The sequence below is a fragment of the Lynx canadensis genome, chromosome D3 (assembly GCF_007474595.2).
Source record: "Lynx canadensis isolate LIC74 chromosome D3, mLynCan4.pri.v2, whole genome shotgun sequence".
NCBI lineage: Eukaryota > Metazoa > Chordata > Mammalia > Carnivora > Felidae > Lynx > Lynx canadensis.
Window position 1 is genome coordinate 92,022,138 of NC_044314.2, and position 15,641 is coordinate 92,037,778.

General features: G+C 55.1%; 1 protein-coding gene across 5 annotated transcripts in view; it reads right to left on the bottom strand.

Moving 5' to 3' along the window:
* Positions 1 to 3,755: 3,755 nt before the first annotated feature.
* The window catches only part of STX2 (syntaxin 2), a 35,592-nt gene continuing 23,706 nt past the window's right edge, over positions 3,756 to 15,641 (bottom strand). For 3 of the 5 annotated variants that reach the window (XM_030292276.1, XM_030292279.1, XM_030292281.1), the window contains 5 exons: positions 13,405 to 13,478; positions 13,165 to 13,302; positions 10,758 to 10,868; positions 8,899 to 9,024; positions 3,756 to 5,973 (listed from right to left, as the gene is read on the bottom strand). In XM_030292276.1, the coding sequence (XP_030148136.1) occupies positions 8,944 to 9,024; positions 10,758 to 10,868; positions 13,165 to 13,302; positions 13,405 to 13,478 (404 nt within the window). In that variant the 3' untranslated portion in view covers positions 3,756 to 5,973; positions 8,899 to 8,943. Of the gene's footprint in view, positions 5,974 to 8,370; positions 8,549 to 8,898; positions 9,025 to 10,757; positions 10,869 to 13,164; positions 13,303 to 13,404; positions 13,479 to 15,641 lie in introns of those variants that run through there. The other 2 variants (XM_030292277.1, XM_030292278.1) reach the window with 2 other exon arrangements.

A 15,641-nucleotide genomic window follows, 5' to 3' on the forward strand; every position in this document is an offset into this window, starting at 1 on the left:
TCTAAATGAGACAGACCATCTCACCGTAAGACAACAGATGCGGGCCCTTGCCTCTACCCTAACCACCTTACACCACCGGGTCAGGGAGCGATTACCTGTGAGTCTGACCACAGACGCTCACCCCTTTAACCAGGAGATGCCGTGTGGGTGAAGGAGGAAAATGTCCAACCCCTACAACCCCTCTGGAGGGGCCCGTTCACTGTCATTTTGTCCACCCCTACGCAGGGAAGTAGCCGAAGCGGGTCCCTGGGTTCGTTACGGCAGAGTGAAGCCGGCCTCTCGAAACTGGGAGCGCCTTCCTGACCCATGCACGCCGTGCAAGCCGACCACACGGAAGGTTCTGCCACTCCAGAGGCTCTGGGAGACTGCAGCCCTGCCCTGGTCACTCCGGAAGCTGACTGGTCTACGCAGGGCAGAAGCTTGAGGAACCCACGGTCCCATGAAACAAAAGACTGTCCTTATTTTCTACATGTTTCCTTGCTGTGAGGCACTGTCACGCCTTCTCGGTATTATTGTGATTGCTGCCCTACTCTTTGCCACAGGATTGGCCGAGGCTGCCCTGGCCGGCTAGAAATGGGGGAGGGGGAGGTTTTCGTCAGCACTCAGCTAGGATACTTCGTGGGTACCAACGTGGGGAAACGACGGCCATTGATCCCCACAAACCTCATAGTAAAACAAAATACCCCAGTCCCACACCCGGAGTTTGGCCTCTCAAAAGCTCATGTATTGGGAAAAACTGTCCTGCCTAATGGGGAAAAAGTTCATCGTCGTCTGTTAAAAACTTAACATGCCTAGGCCAAAGATTTTATAACTCAACTGGTGGGGGACCCCAGATCACCTTGAGCCAGATCCCCACCCTTTGCGTAACTTCTCTCATCTACGAGAGGCCTGGGACAGCGTCAGTGCAGCCGTCAAAGGGCAGGCTCCAGGAGCCGTCAAAGGGCAGGCTCTAGGCATGTGGGAGGACAGCCTATATAAACCTCTAAACCAAGACGATGCTCTTTGACCCCAAATAGAGGGGTCTGAGAATCAAAGGGGGGAATGTGGTAGGGTCCCCTCCCTGAGGAAAGGAAAAAAGAAACCTCAAGGCAGCCCGGTTATGCACAAAGGTGACAACATCCTTCACGACCTTGAAACATGAGACCGCTTAATCAGACTGCGTGTTGGTGCGTTACCACATACGGGAGGCAAAGAAATACACAATATATAAGAAGCTACACAGCGTGGCATCGGGGCTCAGTTCCTTGGGTACGAACCCAACCGGGCGGTGCCGACAGGAGTAAAGTCGCTTCCTGGAAAGAAAAGCCTCGGTGCCGCGACTCTTCCAGAAACCTGCTACAGTACCGCGTGTGGACAACAGCTTCGCAGTTTCTTAAAGGGACACTTACGTGTGACGCAGGAATGTCCCCAAGAGGAATGACGCCGAGTGTCCACAGTCGTGTCCGGGCGACGCCGTGGCCGCACTGCCCATCTTGGCTTGGACCTGGGATCCGCTCGAATGTCCGTGAAGTGGCCAGCGGATGAATGAAGGCTGGTTGACACTAAAAAACAACAAAAAGGAACAAACTAGGGATTCATGGTACAGAATGGGGGCACCTGGGCAGCGGGAGGCCGGACTGACCGCGTGGGCACGAAGCGTCCAGAAGACAGGGAGAGCGTTTCTGCAGGCTTCGTAGGGCGCGTGCGTGTGAAACGTCCTGCCCCCGCAGGGTGCGGGGTTACACGAGCCTGTACGTTCACTGCAAATCACAGCTACACGGCTGTAACCCGGGAGCTCGCGGGGGTGCGGGGGGGGGGGGGGGGGGAAGGACACCTGTAAAAGCTCCGAGGCAGGCGGTCCGCTCCGGCTGCAGCCCGCGGAGCCCGAGGCCTGCGAGCGAGCCGCGGGCGTCGGCTCCGGGTCTGGGCCCCAGCTGCCCCGCGCAGGCACAGGACTGGGGTGCGGTGCGGGCTGCAGCTGCCCGGCTGGGTCGCCGCCCCACCAAAGCCACCCCCACGCCTGCGGGCAGGCCCTGCTGGGGGCTCCGAGCCCCGAGACCCCCCCCCCCCCCCCCCGGCGCCTGCATGGCGGGCGGCGCGGACGGCCACCCTCCAACCGCACCGCGGAACTCGGGGTCCGGCCCCCAGCCCCGCCCCCGAGGCCACCTGCCTGCCACCGGGGTCGGGAGCCCCAGGCGCCCAGCGGGGAGCGAGCGGCAGGCGGAGGCGGGCCTGCGGGCGCGCGTGTGTCTGCGTGTCTGTGACTCCGGCCGCCGGCTCCGTCCCCGCCCCCGCCCGAGCCGGCCCCGCGGTGGGCGGCCTGGGAGGTTCCCGGCGCCCCGCCCCCTCCCGTGTCCCGGGACCGAGGTCACGCCCGGGTCAGGCCTCTAGAGCGCTCCAGGCGGCCTTTCCTGGAACTTCCCCCGTGGGGGAGTCCAGGCCCGAGCCTGCCGTGCCCTCCGCGCCCCGCCCCGTGCCCACCGGCCGGCGCGAACACACGGGAGCAGCGGGGCTGGCCAGGTGCCTGGCGCTGCGCCTCCACTCAACTCACCTGCTCCACGTGCCCTGCGGACCGCTGCGGGAGGCATCAGAGGACAGCGGCCCCCCCTGCACCAGCTGGGCCTCCCCTTGCACCGGCCTGCGGCACCCCCTCCCCCACACCAGCACCGGCCTGGGGCGCCCCGGCCCCCCTGCACCGGCCTTCGGTCCCCTATGCACCAGCCTGCAGCATGGCTGGCACCTGACCGCCACGATCACCGGCTGTGCCACCCTGCTGGTGTGAATTGCACCCCAGGTGTATCCTGTTTTAAGGTCGTGAGAGGGTGTGACTGTAGATGTGCCGGAGTTAATAGAATCTGTTGGGAGAGGTCAGGGGAGAGGACGTGACCCCAGCTGACCTCAGGCCCCCTCTGCTCTCCGTTCCTTTGGTGGGAGCTCATTTCCAGGCCGAGGCCCTGAGAGGGGCATGTGGCACTGAGACCGTGTGGACACTGCGGTGCCCCACCCCCACCCTGGGCTGAGGCGTCTCCGGGAACCCCAGGATGCTGGCGGCCTGGCCAAAATCTGCTGCGTCTGTCCAAGACAAGCCTCGATAGGAGCGCCCCCGCGTGTCGAACCTACCACCTGCACCTCTGGGGCGCTCCGCCTGCTTCGGCGCCTCTCCCTGCTCCCCCTGCCTGTCTGGGGAGCTCCCGAGGGCTCAAACTAACACAATTCATTTTGCTTTGTCACCTAAACTATATATAAAAAGTATAAACGAAGGGGCTACGTTACTGAATGTGTACATCAAGATTGCAATTTGGAAGGACACTCACTGTGGAAGGGGCCTCAGAAGAGGGAGGTAACGCAGGGGAACCTAGTTCTGTGACCTGCTCTCTCTCCAGGACTGAGTTTTCTTCCCTTTTTGGAGCTGTGGTTTTTGACATCACTTTCAAACATGGTTAGAATTTAAGAGTTACGGATTAAGGCAATCCCACTGAAGAAAAATTCTGAAAGGGGATGAAGAGATACAAAGGATAAACAGCTCAGAGCACGGGGGCAGGAAGATGCCCCCTCCCCCGTTACTCAAGGAGATTCTGTCTGGTGGACATGACCACCGAAGCCACTGACTCTGAAATGTAACCCAAGTTCCCTGAATCAGCGTTTGCCATCAACAGCAAGGACCCCGATGGGCTCCTGCATAAGACACCAGGCACCGAGCCTCGTAATCGCAACGAAGACGCCCAACATCATTAAGTCACATTATTATACACAATAACGGCCACAGGAAAGAGTGATTTTCTTAGTAGAACAATTTATTAATGGATATGCAATAAAACATCTCCCCCCAAAATCTTTCCAGAAATTACGAGACAGAAAGTCAGTTTGGTTTTGGTTCTCTGGCAGTTTTTTCTTTATGTAAACATAAAATATTTGAAGGAATGATAAAAAGTAACAAGCGAACCCGTAAGCATAGCTTTTGTAATCTGATCTCAAACGGGTGCTTGGGGTCCATGCGTACAGCAGCGCTACCCGATGACTGACTTCGATGTTCTCCTAAACAGAAATCAAAAGGCTTTTCCTGGACTCCAACTACAGAAGCACAAGTTTGGTGAATCTCGGAAGAATGACCTGAACAAGGACAGTCGGAACCGTTGCCGGAGGCAAGGCTCACGAGCCAGAGCTGGAGAACGCGCCCAGCCGCACACAGGCCGCCACCAGCAGAGAGCGCTGCTCTGCACGCGGACGCGATGACACAAACGAGTGCACAAGAGTTGTGCTAATGCAGGCAAGATCGCGAAATATTTAAATGTCCTTCAAGGCGCGTCTCCGACTTGTGCACACATAGCGAGCGGACCCCGTTGACGGGCCATGTAAAGACTTTTTAAAAACACGCGTCGCAGCCAGAGCGCTCCTCTCCTAACTCTGAGCACTCAGCGGTGATCAGCACGCAAATGAAGGGCGTCCATTCCGATCCGAGTCTAAGCTAAGCCATTGCGTGCATAAATGAGGAACGAGTGGAAGTCATAATCGTATTACATAAAGAGCACAGTTTCCGGACTGCTCGACTCACTCACGCTTACCGTGTGGAAGCAAGCGTGGCTCTATCAGTTTTCAAGCCACTGTCAGGATGCAGGCACGCGCTTACACGGTCGATCGCATCCGCAAGTAATGAGAGCTTGGCGACATTTTGAACATCCTTCACACGTTCACCCACAGTCCTGACCAGCTGCTGTCTCACAGAGGTCCGCTCCCTAGTAAGAGCCCACGCGTGATACACGTCAAAAAATAAACCGTATTATACTAAGAAACATCACCGCGCGATACAGATGTTTAATTATCATGGATTCCTATGAACTTTGGGAATCTACTTTTGCAGTTCAGCAGAACAGTAAGCACTTACCAAGAGCATTTACAAGTAATCTGTACAGCAGTTTACATTTAGAGGAATTAATGTCTGGGAGTAAGTTCCTTGAGTTTAGAAAGTACTCAATCTCGGTCTTCTCACCGTCTTAAGTTCAGACCTTATTGACGTAGACAGGGACACACAAACCTTATTTCTAACGAACAAAGAAGAGGCGGTGGTCTCTCACGGGCAGTAACTAATTTATTATCTCGGGCAGCGGAACAGGTAGGAGTGGGCCCAGTGCAATAATGGAGACTTTCCCGGAGGCCGTCAGGTGCATTTTTTAACCTTGTGAATCAGCATTAACAGAAGGCACTTGAAAGGCTTTTCGGGGGCTTTGCCGCCGATGTGTGCTATGCCAATGGCAAACTTGGTAAACAACTGTGCAAAGAAGGCTCTAGTCGTATCATGACGCTTCCTATTTACTTCAAAAGGCAATATTCGATATATAAAAACGGAGTAAATTAAGATGTTAATATATTAAACAATTTATAAACATTTAAAATTATTGATATCTTACAAAATAGTTCTGTGACGATACAAATTTTTGTTACGAACGAAACATGAACGAAACGGAGTACAAAAACAACTCTTAGTTAGCGTGTTAGCTGGGGGGCGGGGAGGGAGGAAGGCTCAGACCTGAAATCTCATAGCTTCGTGACACAAAATATTCCTAATTAAACTTCACATGTACTTTTAACACTGAAATACAAAAAAAAAAAAAAAATGAAATTTTCAATCATTCCTTATTTTAAGGCCACTGAAACAAGTTTCACATTGTTAGTTTTCGGTGATGTGCTCTTCAGAGTCCAAGGACGTCTGGGTTAGCTCGTCACACCCATCCCGCTCACGGACTTTCGCTAGACGGTGCATCCTGTGGCACCTCCCCCTGGCCCTCAGCAACGAGACCGGCGCCCAGCACCACACGTCACGGTGTCTGGGGCTCAGTCACGGGACGGGAGGGCGCGGGCTCGCCGGCTCGCTGCGCCTGCGGTCTGACTCCAAGGACGGTGGCTCTCGGGATACGGTCGCTACGACAAGGTTGTTGCTAGGACAATTCCAAGGATCACAAGCAAAACAATTACACAAATGATAATGCACATCATTTTCTGCAAGATAAAGAAAAAAACATTAATTAATTCACATAATTTGCCAGGTATCAAAGGCAAGAAATCGCTAATGTCATTTCTTCACAGAATTCTCCTGGAATTTGAGTTTAAAATGCCCAGGCCCCAGGTCACAGGACAGGGAGGGGCGGGGAAGCCAAGTTCCAGAGGCAAAGCACCGGGTGCACATACCGAGTTAACGGAACTTAATAAATCACAGCAGGTGTTGCTGGACAACAACTGTGGGCCCCTGGGGGGAAGGCAGCGTCTACCTGGCACCACGTGGGGTCCTCAGCGGACACTTTCTACCGATCACACGAACATTGCGAGCCGCTATTCCTCGGATGCGCCGCATGTCTTTTTAGAACTTTAAACGAATCTACTTCCCGTTTGCCGAAGACGGTGTCGCTTACACGCGTCTTTGCGCTGAGGCCCAATGCGTGGACGCACGAAGGCAGCAAGCTCACTCAGCCCTCCGCTGCGCCTGTGGCCCAAAGTGGGCGGCACGGCACTTCTGTGGTTCCTCTGTCACGAACACGTGTCCTGCACACCTAGAAGCTACGCTACCTTCGGCTTGAGAGCCGGTCTCCTCCGGGGGACCGTCCGCGGGAGAAGGGAAGGAAGGCACAGAGATGACAGGCGGGCCCTCTGGGCGACCCTGCCTGAGCGCACGGCTCCAAGCTGGCGCACCAGCACCTCCATCGGCCACCGTGCGCTCTGACGGTCTGCGTGGCAGGCCCCTCGGGAAACTTCCGTTCGGTTACCCAGGGACCGGGGAGCTGCCGTCGGGACACCCCCTCTCCGTCAGACCTGCACACGCGCCCGGCGTGAGGACCGCGGCCCGCCACGCGCTCCCACGGACCGCGCTTGGCACCTTGATCTGAGACGGCCTCTTCCTCGGGCTTCCCAGCAGCGGCCAGCCCTCAGCTCGGGAGCCTGCTCACCGCACCCGGGTACCCCGTGGAAATGCCACCCTGGACGCGAGCTCTGACCTCCGGGGCCCAGGCCCCCTCGCGGGTGCACGTCCTCCCCACCGGCCCCCGGTGCCGCTCCCCTGAAGCCCACGCCGGCCGAGCTCCTGCACCCAGATCTCCAGCTTTAACAACCATTCTGTCCAGCGCCCTGCTGCCAGCTGCACCCACACGCGTGCCCCTCTCCTCGGCGGGCGGGGCGCCCTGGGGCGCAGTCCTGTCAGAGTGCAGGTCGCAGCGCCACCACCTCCACCTCGTAGACAAACGCAGTAGGGTGCGGGCTCCGCCTGCCTCCTTGGGTGGGAACGGAGAGCCCCGCCCACGCCGCTGGGCAGTGGGCATTCAGTTACCCACCAAGTGCCTCCGGCGCAGGGCCTGGCCCACCGGGAGGCCCCCCCGCACCACCTGCTGAAAGAATAAATTACGTTTTCTAACGTGTAATCATGGACAGCAACCACTCGTGTATAAAAGAAATAACTGTTGGTGTAAGCTTTGGCGCGTCTTACCGAGGATTGTTTTGCGTTCGTATTTAAAGACACTAGGGTAAAAACCAGCCATCCGGGCCCACGGCCCAGAAGCCCACTGCCCCCTGAGGGGTCACCCTGAAAAGGGGCGCCCGGGGAGGCTGTCGGCTGAACGACTGACTCTTGATTTCGGCTCAGGTCATGATCCCACAGTTTCGCAGACGTGAGCCCTGCGTCAGGCTCTGTGCTGACAGCATGAAGCCTGCTTGAGATTCTCTCTCTCCCCGCCTCTCTCTCTGCACCTCCCCGGCTCGCGCTCTATCTCTCTCGAGATAAATAAATAAACTTTAAAACCTGTGTTCATTTAACGGCATTACCTAACAACATCGCTGGGTTCAACCTAAGAACGAATTTTAATCTTTAGTGTAACGAACATGTTATGACCACTAGGAAAAATTAAGAAACCACGTATTTTTAAAATTATATAAAAATAGCTCTTAAGTGCTATTACCCTGACAAAGAAAATCATACACATCATTTTTCCCAGCACCAGGAAAGCCACACAAACGGGCTGTCCCAGGCCGAAAAGCAGTGGCGGGACCTGGCCGCACGCGGGGTCCCTGTCTCCCGTGCTATCTCCCTTTGCAGAAATAAAGGGCCGGCCTGGTGCCGCAGTCGCTTTCGAGAGGAGACAAGGAATTCCTCAAGGACTGCCTGTCACCGTCCTGGCACCCAGCACTGCAAAACGACAGGCGAATGACCACGGCAAGACACCCTTCTCAAGGGACACGCGTGGGACAGCGTTCCTCGGTCACGCGAGGAGGGCGCTCCCACATGGGGAGAAAACCAGAGGAAAACACAAATGTACCGGAGTCTGGAGAAAGGGGACAGTCACACAGTGAACAAAATAAAGTCGCTTTCGTCAACGACAGAGACCTTCTCTCCCCAGAACGTTGTAAACTGACCGGCAGGCTGACAGCACAGGCTCGCACGACAGTCAGGAGGTACCGGAAAACGGACGGGACGCCGGCTCGTGGAACCCAGGGAGATGGGAGGATTTTCACCCCCGGGCTTTTCCAGAAAACTCCGGTTCCCTTCCCTCCAAGCCAGTCACACCACAAGTGGGGAGGTCTCACAAAGCAACTGTTGCAAAAGCGAAAACGTCAAAGGTGCGTTAACCCGCGAAGTGCCGGCCAACGGAGAAGGCACCACCATACTGTGGCCGCTACACGCAGGGTGACCAGCGGGCCGGGGGCGCGCCTGCCACGCCAGGTGGTGCGAGCGCCCCGGAAGCTGCATCGGGCTGCAGGAGGAGAAGAGCCTGTGTAAAGATGCCCCCCACCCGCCCGTTCACCCTCCGTGTGTGCAGCGGCGGGACCGGGCCCCGCTCCACTGGCGGCTGGTATTACTTTTTAGGTCAATGAGGACTGGGCAAGCATCACTGTTAGCTAATTGGCAAAGTTAATAAGTACATTAGTTGATTAGTTACTTACTGCCTCGCTGGCAGGGGGGCACGCACACTCACGTCGTCCACACCATCATTTGCCAACCGATAAGCCAATAATTAGAGCAATTACGGCAACCACAGCCACTGACACAGCCACAATTATCCACTTTTTCTGTCAAAGAAAAGCAAGCTGATTACATCATGGTAATTTCATATCGCCACATTAGAAGACCTCATTCAGTGAAAATAAAACGATCCACAGGAATCTCTTAACATGCAAGTTACAGGACAGCTAATTAATCATTCAGCAGCTCTTAGTTCTTAAAAAGGGTGGTTTTTCCTTGAATAAGGTCAGACTGTTTGGAGACGGTTCTAGAAGCCTTAGGACCAGCAGGGAGCGAGCCGCAGGGTCATGGCGTGCGGGTAAGTTCCGAGGGGCTGAGACGCACGCGTGCTGTTCTCTCACCTCCCACGCGCACAGCCACGGGCCCAGCTCAGGAAGGAAGCTAAGAAGGCAGCGGCCCACGTGATCAGCCCCCGCCCTCCTTGGTCCCGTTTGCTCGAGGTGGCGGTGGACTCCTCCACGGCTCCCGCCAGGCCCCAGAAGATAGGTGGCCCGCCCAGGGAAGGGGACGGTCACCGTGTGAGCGGCCGCGGGGCGTCTGAGAGCAGGGTGACAAGTTCAAACAGGCAGTGTGGGTTCACAGGTCAGGTGTTCACGGACAGAGGGGTAAGTTCGTTTCTGAGCGGCTGACACTCGCCAAGGACGGTGAGGCCTCGCCAGCAGTCAGGGTGGAGACGGATCACGGCACCGGCTGTTCACAGCGGTCATCTCTTCACTCAAGTTCTCGCTGGCCGGCCCGCTGGTTCGGTCACAGAGAAGCGGAGAAAACCGCCCTCTGCCAACGACTCTGTCACCGAGTCCCCCGCGCCCGGAAGGAGGCTGAGAACTTGCCGCGTGTGCCTCATCACCTCACGTCCTCTGGGAGCGTTTGGAAAAGCGGGAACACGGTGACGTCGGCAGCCCTGCCTCCCGTCTCAGAGGGAATGACCACGTGCAGAGGTGCCCCAGGAGAAGCAGGGCCCGGGCTTGGCCGGCTGAGCCGAGCCCACGCGTGCCTCCCGTCCCGTGTCCGCGTTCAGCCCGCACGCTGACTCCTCGCACAAACTGTCGCCCTTCCTCTCTCCCCGGCACCCCGGAACCGCCTCTTGGTAGGGCCTTTGTGGGCGACGGGCAGCGGGCAAGCAGGCTCCCAGGAAGGCAGGTGAGCCCGCACGGCCGGCCCGCAGGACGGGGCAGCACGGCGGGGGGCTTTGTGTCCACCTTCTACACTTGGGGGGGTGGGGGGTGGAGGAAACCCAGGAACTGCGGGGAGAGTTGTCTTGTCCTGGAGTCAGGACTTAACTTCGTCTTTCTGTTGTGTCCTCACAAGAGCTCTGCCCACGCACAGCACACTCAGGATTCACACACTCCGACTCCCAGGGCCGAGCGGGGCCGCTACAGGTGCCTCAGGCCCGGTCTCGGGAACTCTCTGTCTCCGGACCAGACACGTAGCCAGCAACCCAAGGAAAGAATCGAGTGGTCGCTGCAGAAAGTGCGCACCCGACGGCTTTGAGAGCCTCCAGTCCCGTTAGCTCTGCGTTACCCGCCAGCTGATGGCCCACGACACAGAGGACTCGAGAATGGGAGGCGGCCAGGCTGTGGGTTTCGTGGCTCAGAACACAGTCACGGCACGTTCACCGGAACAAACTCTAAAACCTCTTAGCAAAAGAAGCGCTTCAGTTGTAAAATGAAATAAGAATTTAAGCAAGCATTTACTTCTTGGAATAGCTATTAAGTCGGGCTACATCAATAAAGAGAAATGAAGAGAAAAATGCGCTTTAAGTCTTAAAAACCAAACTCACCCTTCTAGCTTTGCTGTGATATTTAATCGCCTTTTTCGTTTCTTCTTTAGCGTGTTCTACATAGTCTGTGGCGTTCATAACGTTTTTTTCTATGTTGTTGATCATTTCGCCCTAGAAACAAAAAGTTTCAAGCTTAGAGGACATTCTCCCACGACTTGAGCGCGTACCCCCAAGGCCGCCACAGCACCAACGACATCTTCACGTGAACGCAACGTGCACATGACGGACACCGAATGTTTTTCACGTTTACGAGAACATGAGAACATTACAAATGTGCCGACGTGATGATCAAAACGTAACTTACACTCTAAAAAGCGTGAACAGGGATGAGAGGGATGGGCCACAACGGAGCACATTCTGAGACATGCTTTTCCACGTGCGCTCCTTGTGACGGCAGGCGCAGCCAAGGAGAGGCAGCTAACTCGAGGCGAGACCAATCTCTTACTGTCACCACACACACACAAGGGGCAATGACGTCCTTTCTAGCGCATAGGAACTTGTGGTGATTTCTTTAAAACATCGGTCTGTTTGACACTAAGTTCGCCAAGTGAAGGGAACCGTGGCGCGAGGTGGGCGCAGGGAGGTGGCGGGGAGGGGAGACCGTACCTGGCTCTCTGTCCACAGCAGACACAATCTGCAGCAGTGACGGCGCAGCGTTAGGAGAACGACGCATAATTAAGTCACGTGCTCACCAGCTCAACCTTACTAGCGTTTTGACTACACACAGAGTTTGAATTAGGCGAGTCAATATAACGCATCCCTAACCGACTTCTAAAAGCAAACAATGAAACAGGGCTGAGAATATGGCCATTTTTCTACTGGAGCTTCACGCAACATACTTGGTGTGGAGCCATAATAATTAACGCCTGCAGCACGCTAAAATCTTCCACGATTACAAAAGCAACGCGGTGCCCTTACGGCCTAGCCGCTCCCTTCGGAACACTTCCGGAGAAGCAGCTGGCAGAAATGACACACTGCTTGTGTGGCCTCGGCGAGGGCTTCCCCCCCGACCAGAAAGGGGGGGCCTGCCCGTGGTTGCTCATTTCCCCCAGCAATCGCACGGTATCTGAGGTTTTCACGTACTTGATGATAAACGTCTTCCAAAACAGTGGTCTTCGAAAGGTCGGTGACCCACGTGGAGAGTGAGTCCCGCACGCGGATGGGTTTCCTGTCGTCCTCGTACAACCCAGAAAACAAGCCGGCCAGGGCTTAAGCTTCTCCCGGGCCGCTCCTGCCAGAGTGCACCCGAAACCAGCCTGCCGGCGAGTGAGGACAGATCTAGCTAAGAGGTCCGACGTGGACGCTCCCAGGGCACAGGCGTCAGCTGAACCTGACCCCTGAATCCGCAAGCGGCCGCGTGCAGGCCTCACTCGCTAGTGCGACTGCCACGGAAGGCCTGATGGAGACTCACGGGAGCCAGAACAAACGTATCCACACACCTAACGGGAACACGTCGGCTCGTGGTTTACACCAGATTTCAGGTTTGTTAAGAACTGCCTACACTGCTTCCATTGTCTCGCGGGGGAACCGCCCTCCCGGCATGCGAACGGGACAAAGAACACCACGCAAAGAGCGCAGGCTTCTATCTGTGGCATGGACTAGGCCCCTCGGGGCCTACTCCTCTAAAGACTTCTTTTGGGGCGCCTGGGTGGCGCAGTCGGTTAAGCGTCCGACTTCAGCCAGGTCACGATCTCGCGGTCCGTGAGTTCAAGCCCCGCGTCGGGCTCTGGGCTGATGGCTCGGAGCCTGGAGCCTGTTTCCGATTCTGTGTCTCCCTCTCTCTCTGCCCCTCCCCCGTTCATGCTCTGTCTCTCTCTGTCCCAAAAATAAATAAACGTTGAAAAAAAAAAATTAAAAAAAAAAGACTTCTAAAACCTCTCTCCCAATTATTGTTCTAATACACGTTCCTCGTAAAAACGTGAAAGTACACGTGTTTTAGAGAAGAAACCTAAAATCCCCACAGGTGCACTGTTATTGTCCGAGTTGGTACATCTCTTTCCTTCTGTGCACACTGTCCTATGGAGCCGAGTTCATGCACGTACACACGCGTGCGTGTGTTACACACGACCGTATCTATACAGATGTGTATAAACACACGTAAGATTGTATAGCTCCCTCTTCACTCAAAACTCCAGCACGATACCTGCACATCTCACTAAAAATCTCCCTGACGAAAGTCTGCCACCCGTGGCCACCTGGTAGGTAGGCTGTCGTGTGGACACACATAATGCGAGTGAGTGAGCCACGGCCTCAGACAGATGTTTCCAGCATCTGTCTCACGAGAACACCGCACTCAGTTTCCAAATGTGGAGAGCGGATCCGGAACAATGGCTTTCTCGGGTACCTGGAACCGACACTTCACCAACACCAGGCGTCCGTCCCAGACAAGGGAAAACGTGTGCGTTACCTGGGTCTCAACGAACATGGCCATGTCCGTGAACATCTCGTGTAGCTCCCGGATGCTGGTCTCCAGCTTCATGATGTCTTTGTGACGAGACTCAATTTCATTGAGAGCTTGTCTAGTGATGTGTGAATCTGATATAATCTTGGGGAAACAAAGGCAAGAGAGAAATACCGATGAACTCAGGGCGGCTCGGAAGAGAAAGCACAGGCATGGGAATGCGGCCGCAGCCCCCCAGGCACTCACGTCTGCGGTGAAGACCGAAGGGCTCCCGCTTTCCAGCATTTCTTCCAGCTCCTCGTCGGTCGTGGTTCTTCCAGCTGTGAGATGAACACAGGCCCCACTCAGAACGAGCCGACACTTACAGTGACCGTTCGGGGGTGCCTGGGTGCCCCAGTCAGTTAGGCACTCGACTTGGGCTCAGGTCATGATCTCACGGCTGGTGAGTTCGAGCCCCACATCGGGCTCTGTGCTGACAGCTGGGAGCCTGGAGCCTGCTTCCGATTCTGTGTCTCCCTCTCTCTCTGCCCCTCCCCTGCTCATGCTCTGTCTCTCTCTCTCTCAAAGATAGACATTAAAAAAAAATTCAAAATGACTTTTTCAACCAGAAGTTAGCAACTAAACCTGAGTTAACCTTTTTTTAAGTTTATTTATTTGAGGGGGGAGGGGCAGAGAGAGAGAGAAAATCCCAAGCAGGCTCCAAGCTGCTAGCATAGAGTTGGACGCGGGGCTTGATCCCACAAACTGTGAGATCATGACCTGAGCCAAAATTAAGAGTGGGGACGCTTAACCGACTGAGCCACCCAAGTGCCCCAGTTAACATTTTCAAGCAACATTGTTCTAACCTTTCAAATATGCTTTCTTGGGTGAGTGTTGATGATGAGAGAAATTAACATAAGACTAACAAGCAGGAAAAACTGGAAAACTCTCATAAAAAAACCTTATAATTGGAATGAATACAAAAATCTAATTTTAGTAGGAATGAGAACTCTAAAAAGGGCGTTGACACGTAATTTTTTGGCACGCTGGCTTTCGTAAAAGTCTAATTCTGGCTCATGGAAAGAGAATACCAACGTATGTTATCAGCATTTATTAGAAGATCGTAAATAAAGACTGAACATTAGAATCAGACGCTTTAATACTTGCTACGTTTTGGTTGTTATGTATGTTTCCTTGAGTTGAACGTATTCGTATTCTCTACGAAATACAGTCACAGGTTTTTGGAAAAACTCAGTTGACGATCGTTACGTTTTACAATTTGTGTCGCACGTAAAAAAAGCGAAATGAGGAAACGTCATGATTACAGGGTTCACGGCAGCATTATTCACACGGCCACCGCCTGAGCCACAGACACACGGGGTCTATGCACACAGCACAACACAAGTCATCCGGGAAAGAGGGGACGTGCCAGCCGCGTCAGTACGGCCGAACCCTGAAAAATCTACGTTAGGTGAGGGAGGCCGGTCCCAAAAGCCCGTATATTGTACGATTCCGTTTACACGAAGCGTACGGAATGGGCAGATCTGTGGAGGCTGGTGGCGCTCGAGGGCTCCGGGGAAGAAGCACGGGGAGGACTGACGACAGGGGCAGTTTCTTCCAGGGAACGAAGATGTTCCAAACTGGACTGTGTGGACGTGACAACCACGGACCTGCCCACTCTGGAAATCGCTCGTGTGGCACGTTAACTGGATCCCAAGAAGGCTGTGGAGATGCCATTTAATGAGGTTCAAGTTCACAGCTGTTCTGGGCTCCCCGACCCCGGGGGACACTGCACCCGTCGTGAGGCCGTGTCGCGGCCGAGGAGCCCCGGTCTTCTCCAACAGGGAGCGGACAGCGAGCACACCGGACTGACCTTCCTGCGGTCAGCAAACTGCCTTCTGCCCGGCGGCAGCCAAGCTCCATCGTCCAAGGGGGACGGCTGCACAGACGTCCTTGAAAGACCGTCTGGAGCAAAGGGCAGTCAGTGTGAGGCCCACAGAGAACTGTCTCCCAAGGCGGGGCAGGGGGGCTGGGGGCAATGGAGAGACACCTGAGCAATTGATGGCGGGACGTTTCCCAAGTCTGATTAATACCCTAGGAGCAATGCCAGTTAGAACGCAGTGCGAGGCCGCCCGGGGGGCTCCGTTTTTAAGCGTCCGACTCTCGATTTCGGCTCAAGTCATGATCTCACGGTTCGTGAGTTCGAGCCCCGCGTCGGGCTCTGTGCTCACAGCGCGGAGTCTGCTTGGGATCCTCTCCCTCCCTCTCCGGCCCCTCCCTCTCCCTTGCCCGCATGTGCACGCACGCTCTCTCTCAAAAATAAAATAAACAAACATTTTTAAAACCAGAAAGTAATTTAAAGTCCACTCACCAAGGATTTTCTGAGGGACGTAAGGAAAACGTTTCGGTGACTCAATGAGCAGGAAGCTCTGGAAAAGCTTTAGGCTTTGCAATATTGGCAAAAACAGAGATGAACTACTGATTTGGAGCCACAGAACTTTCAC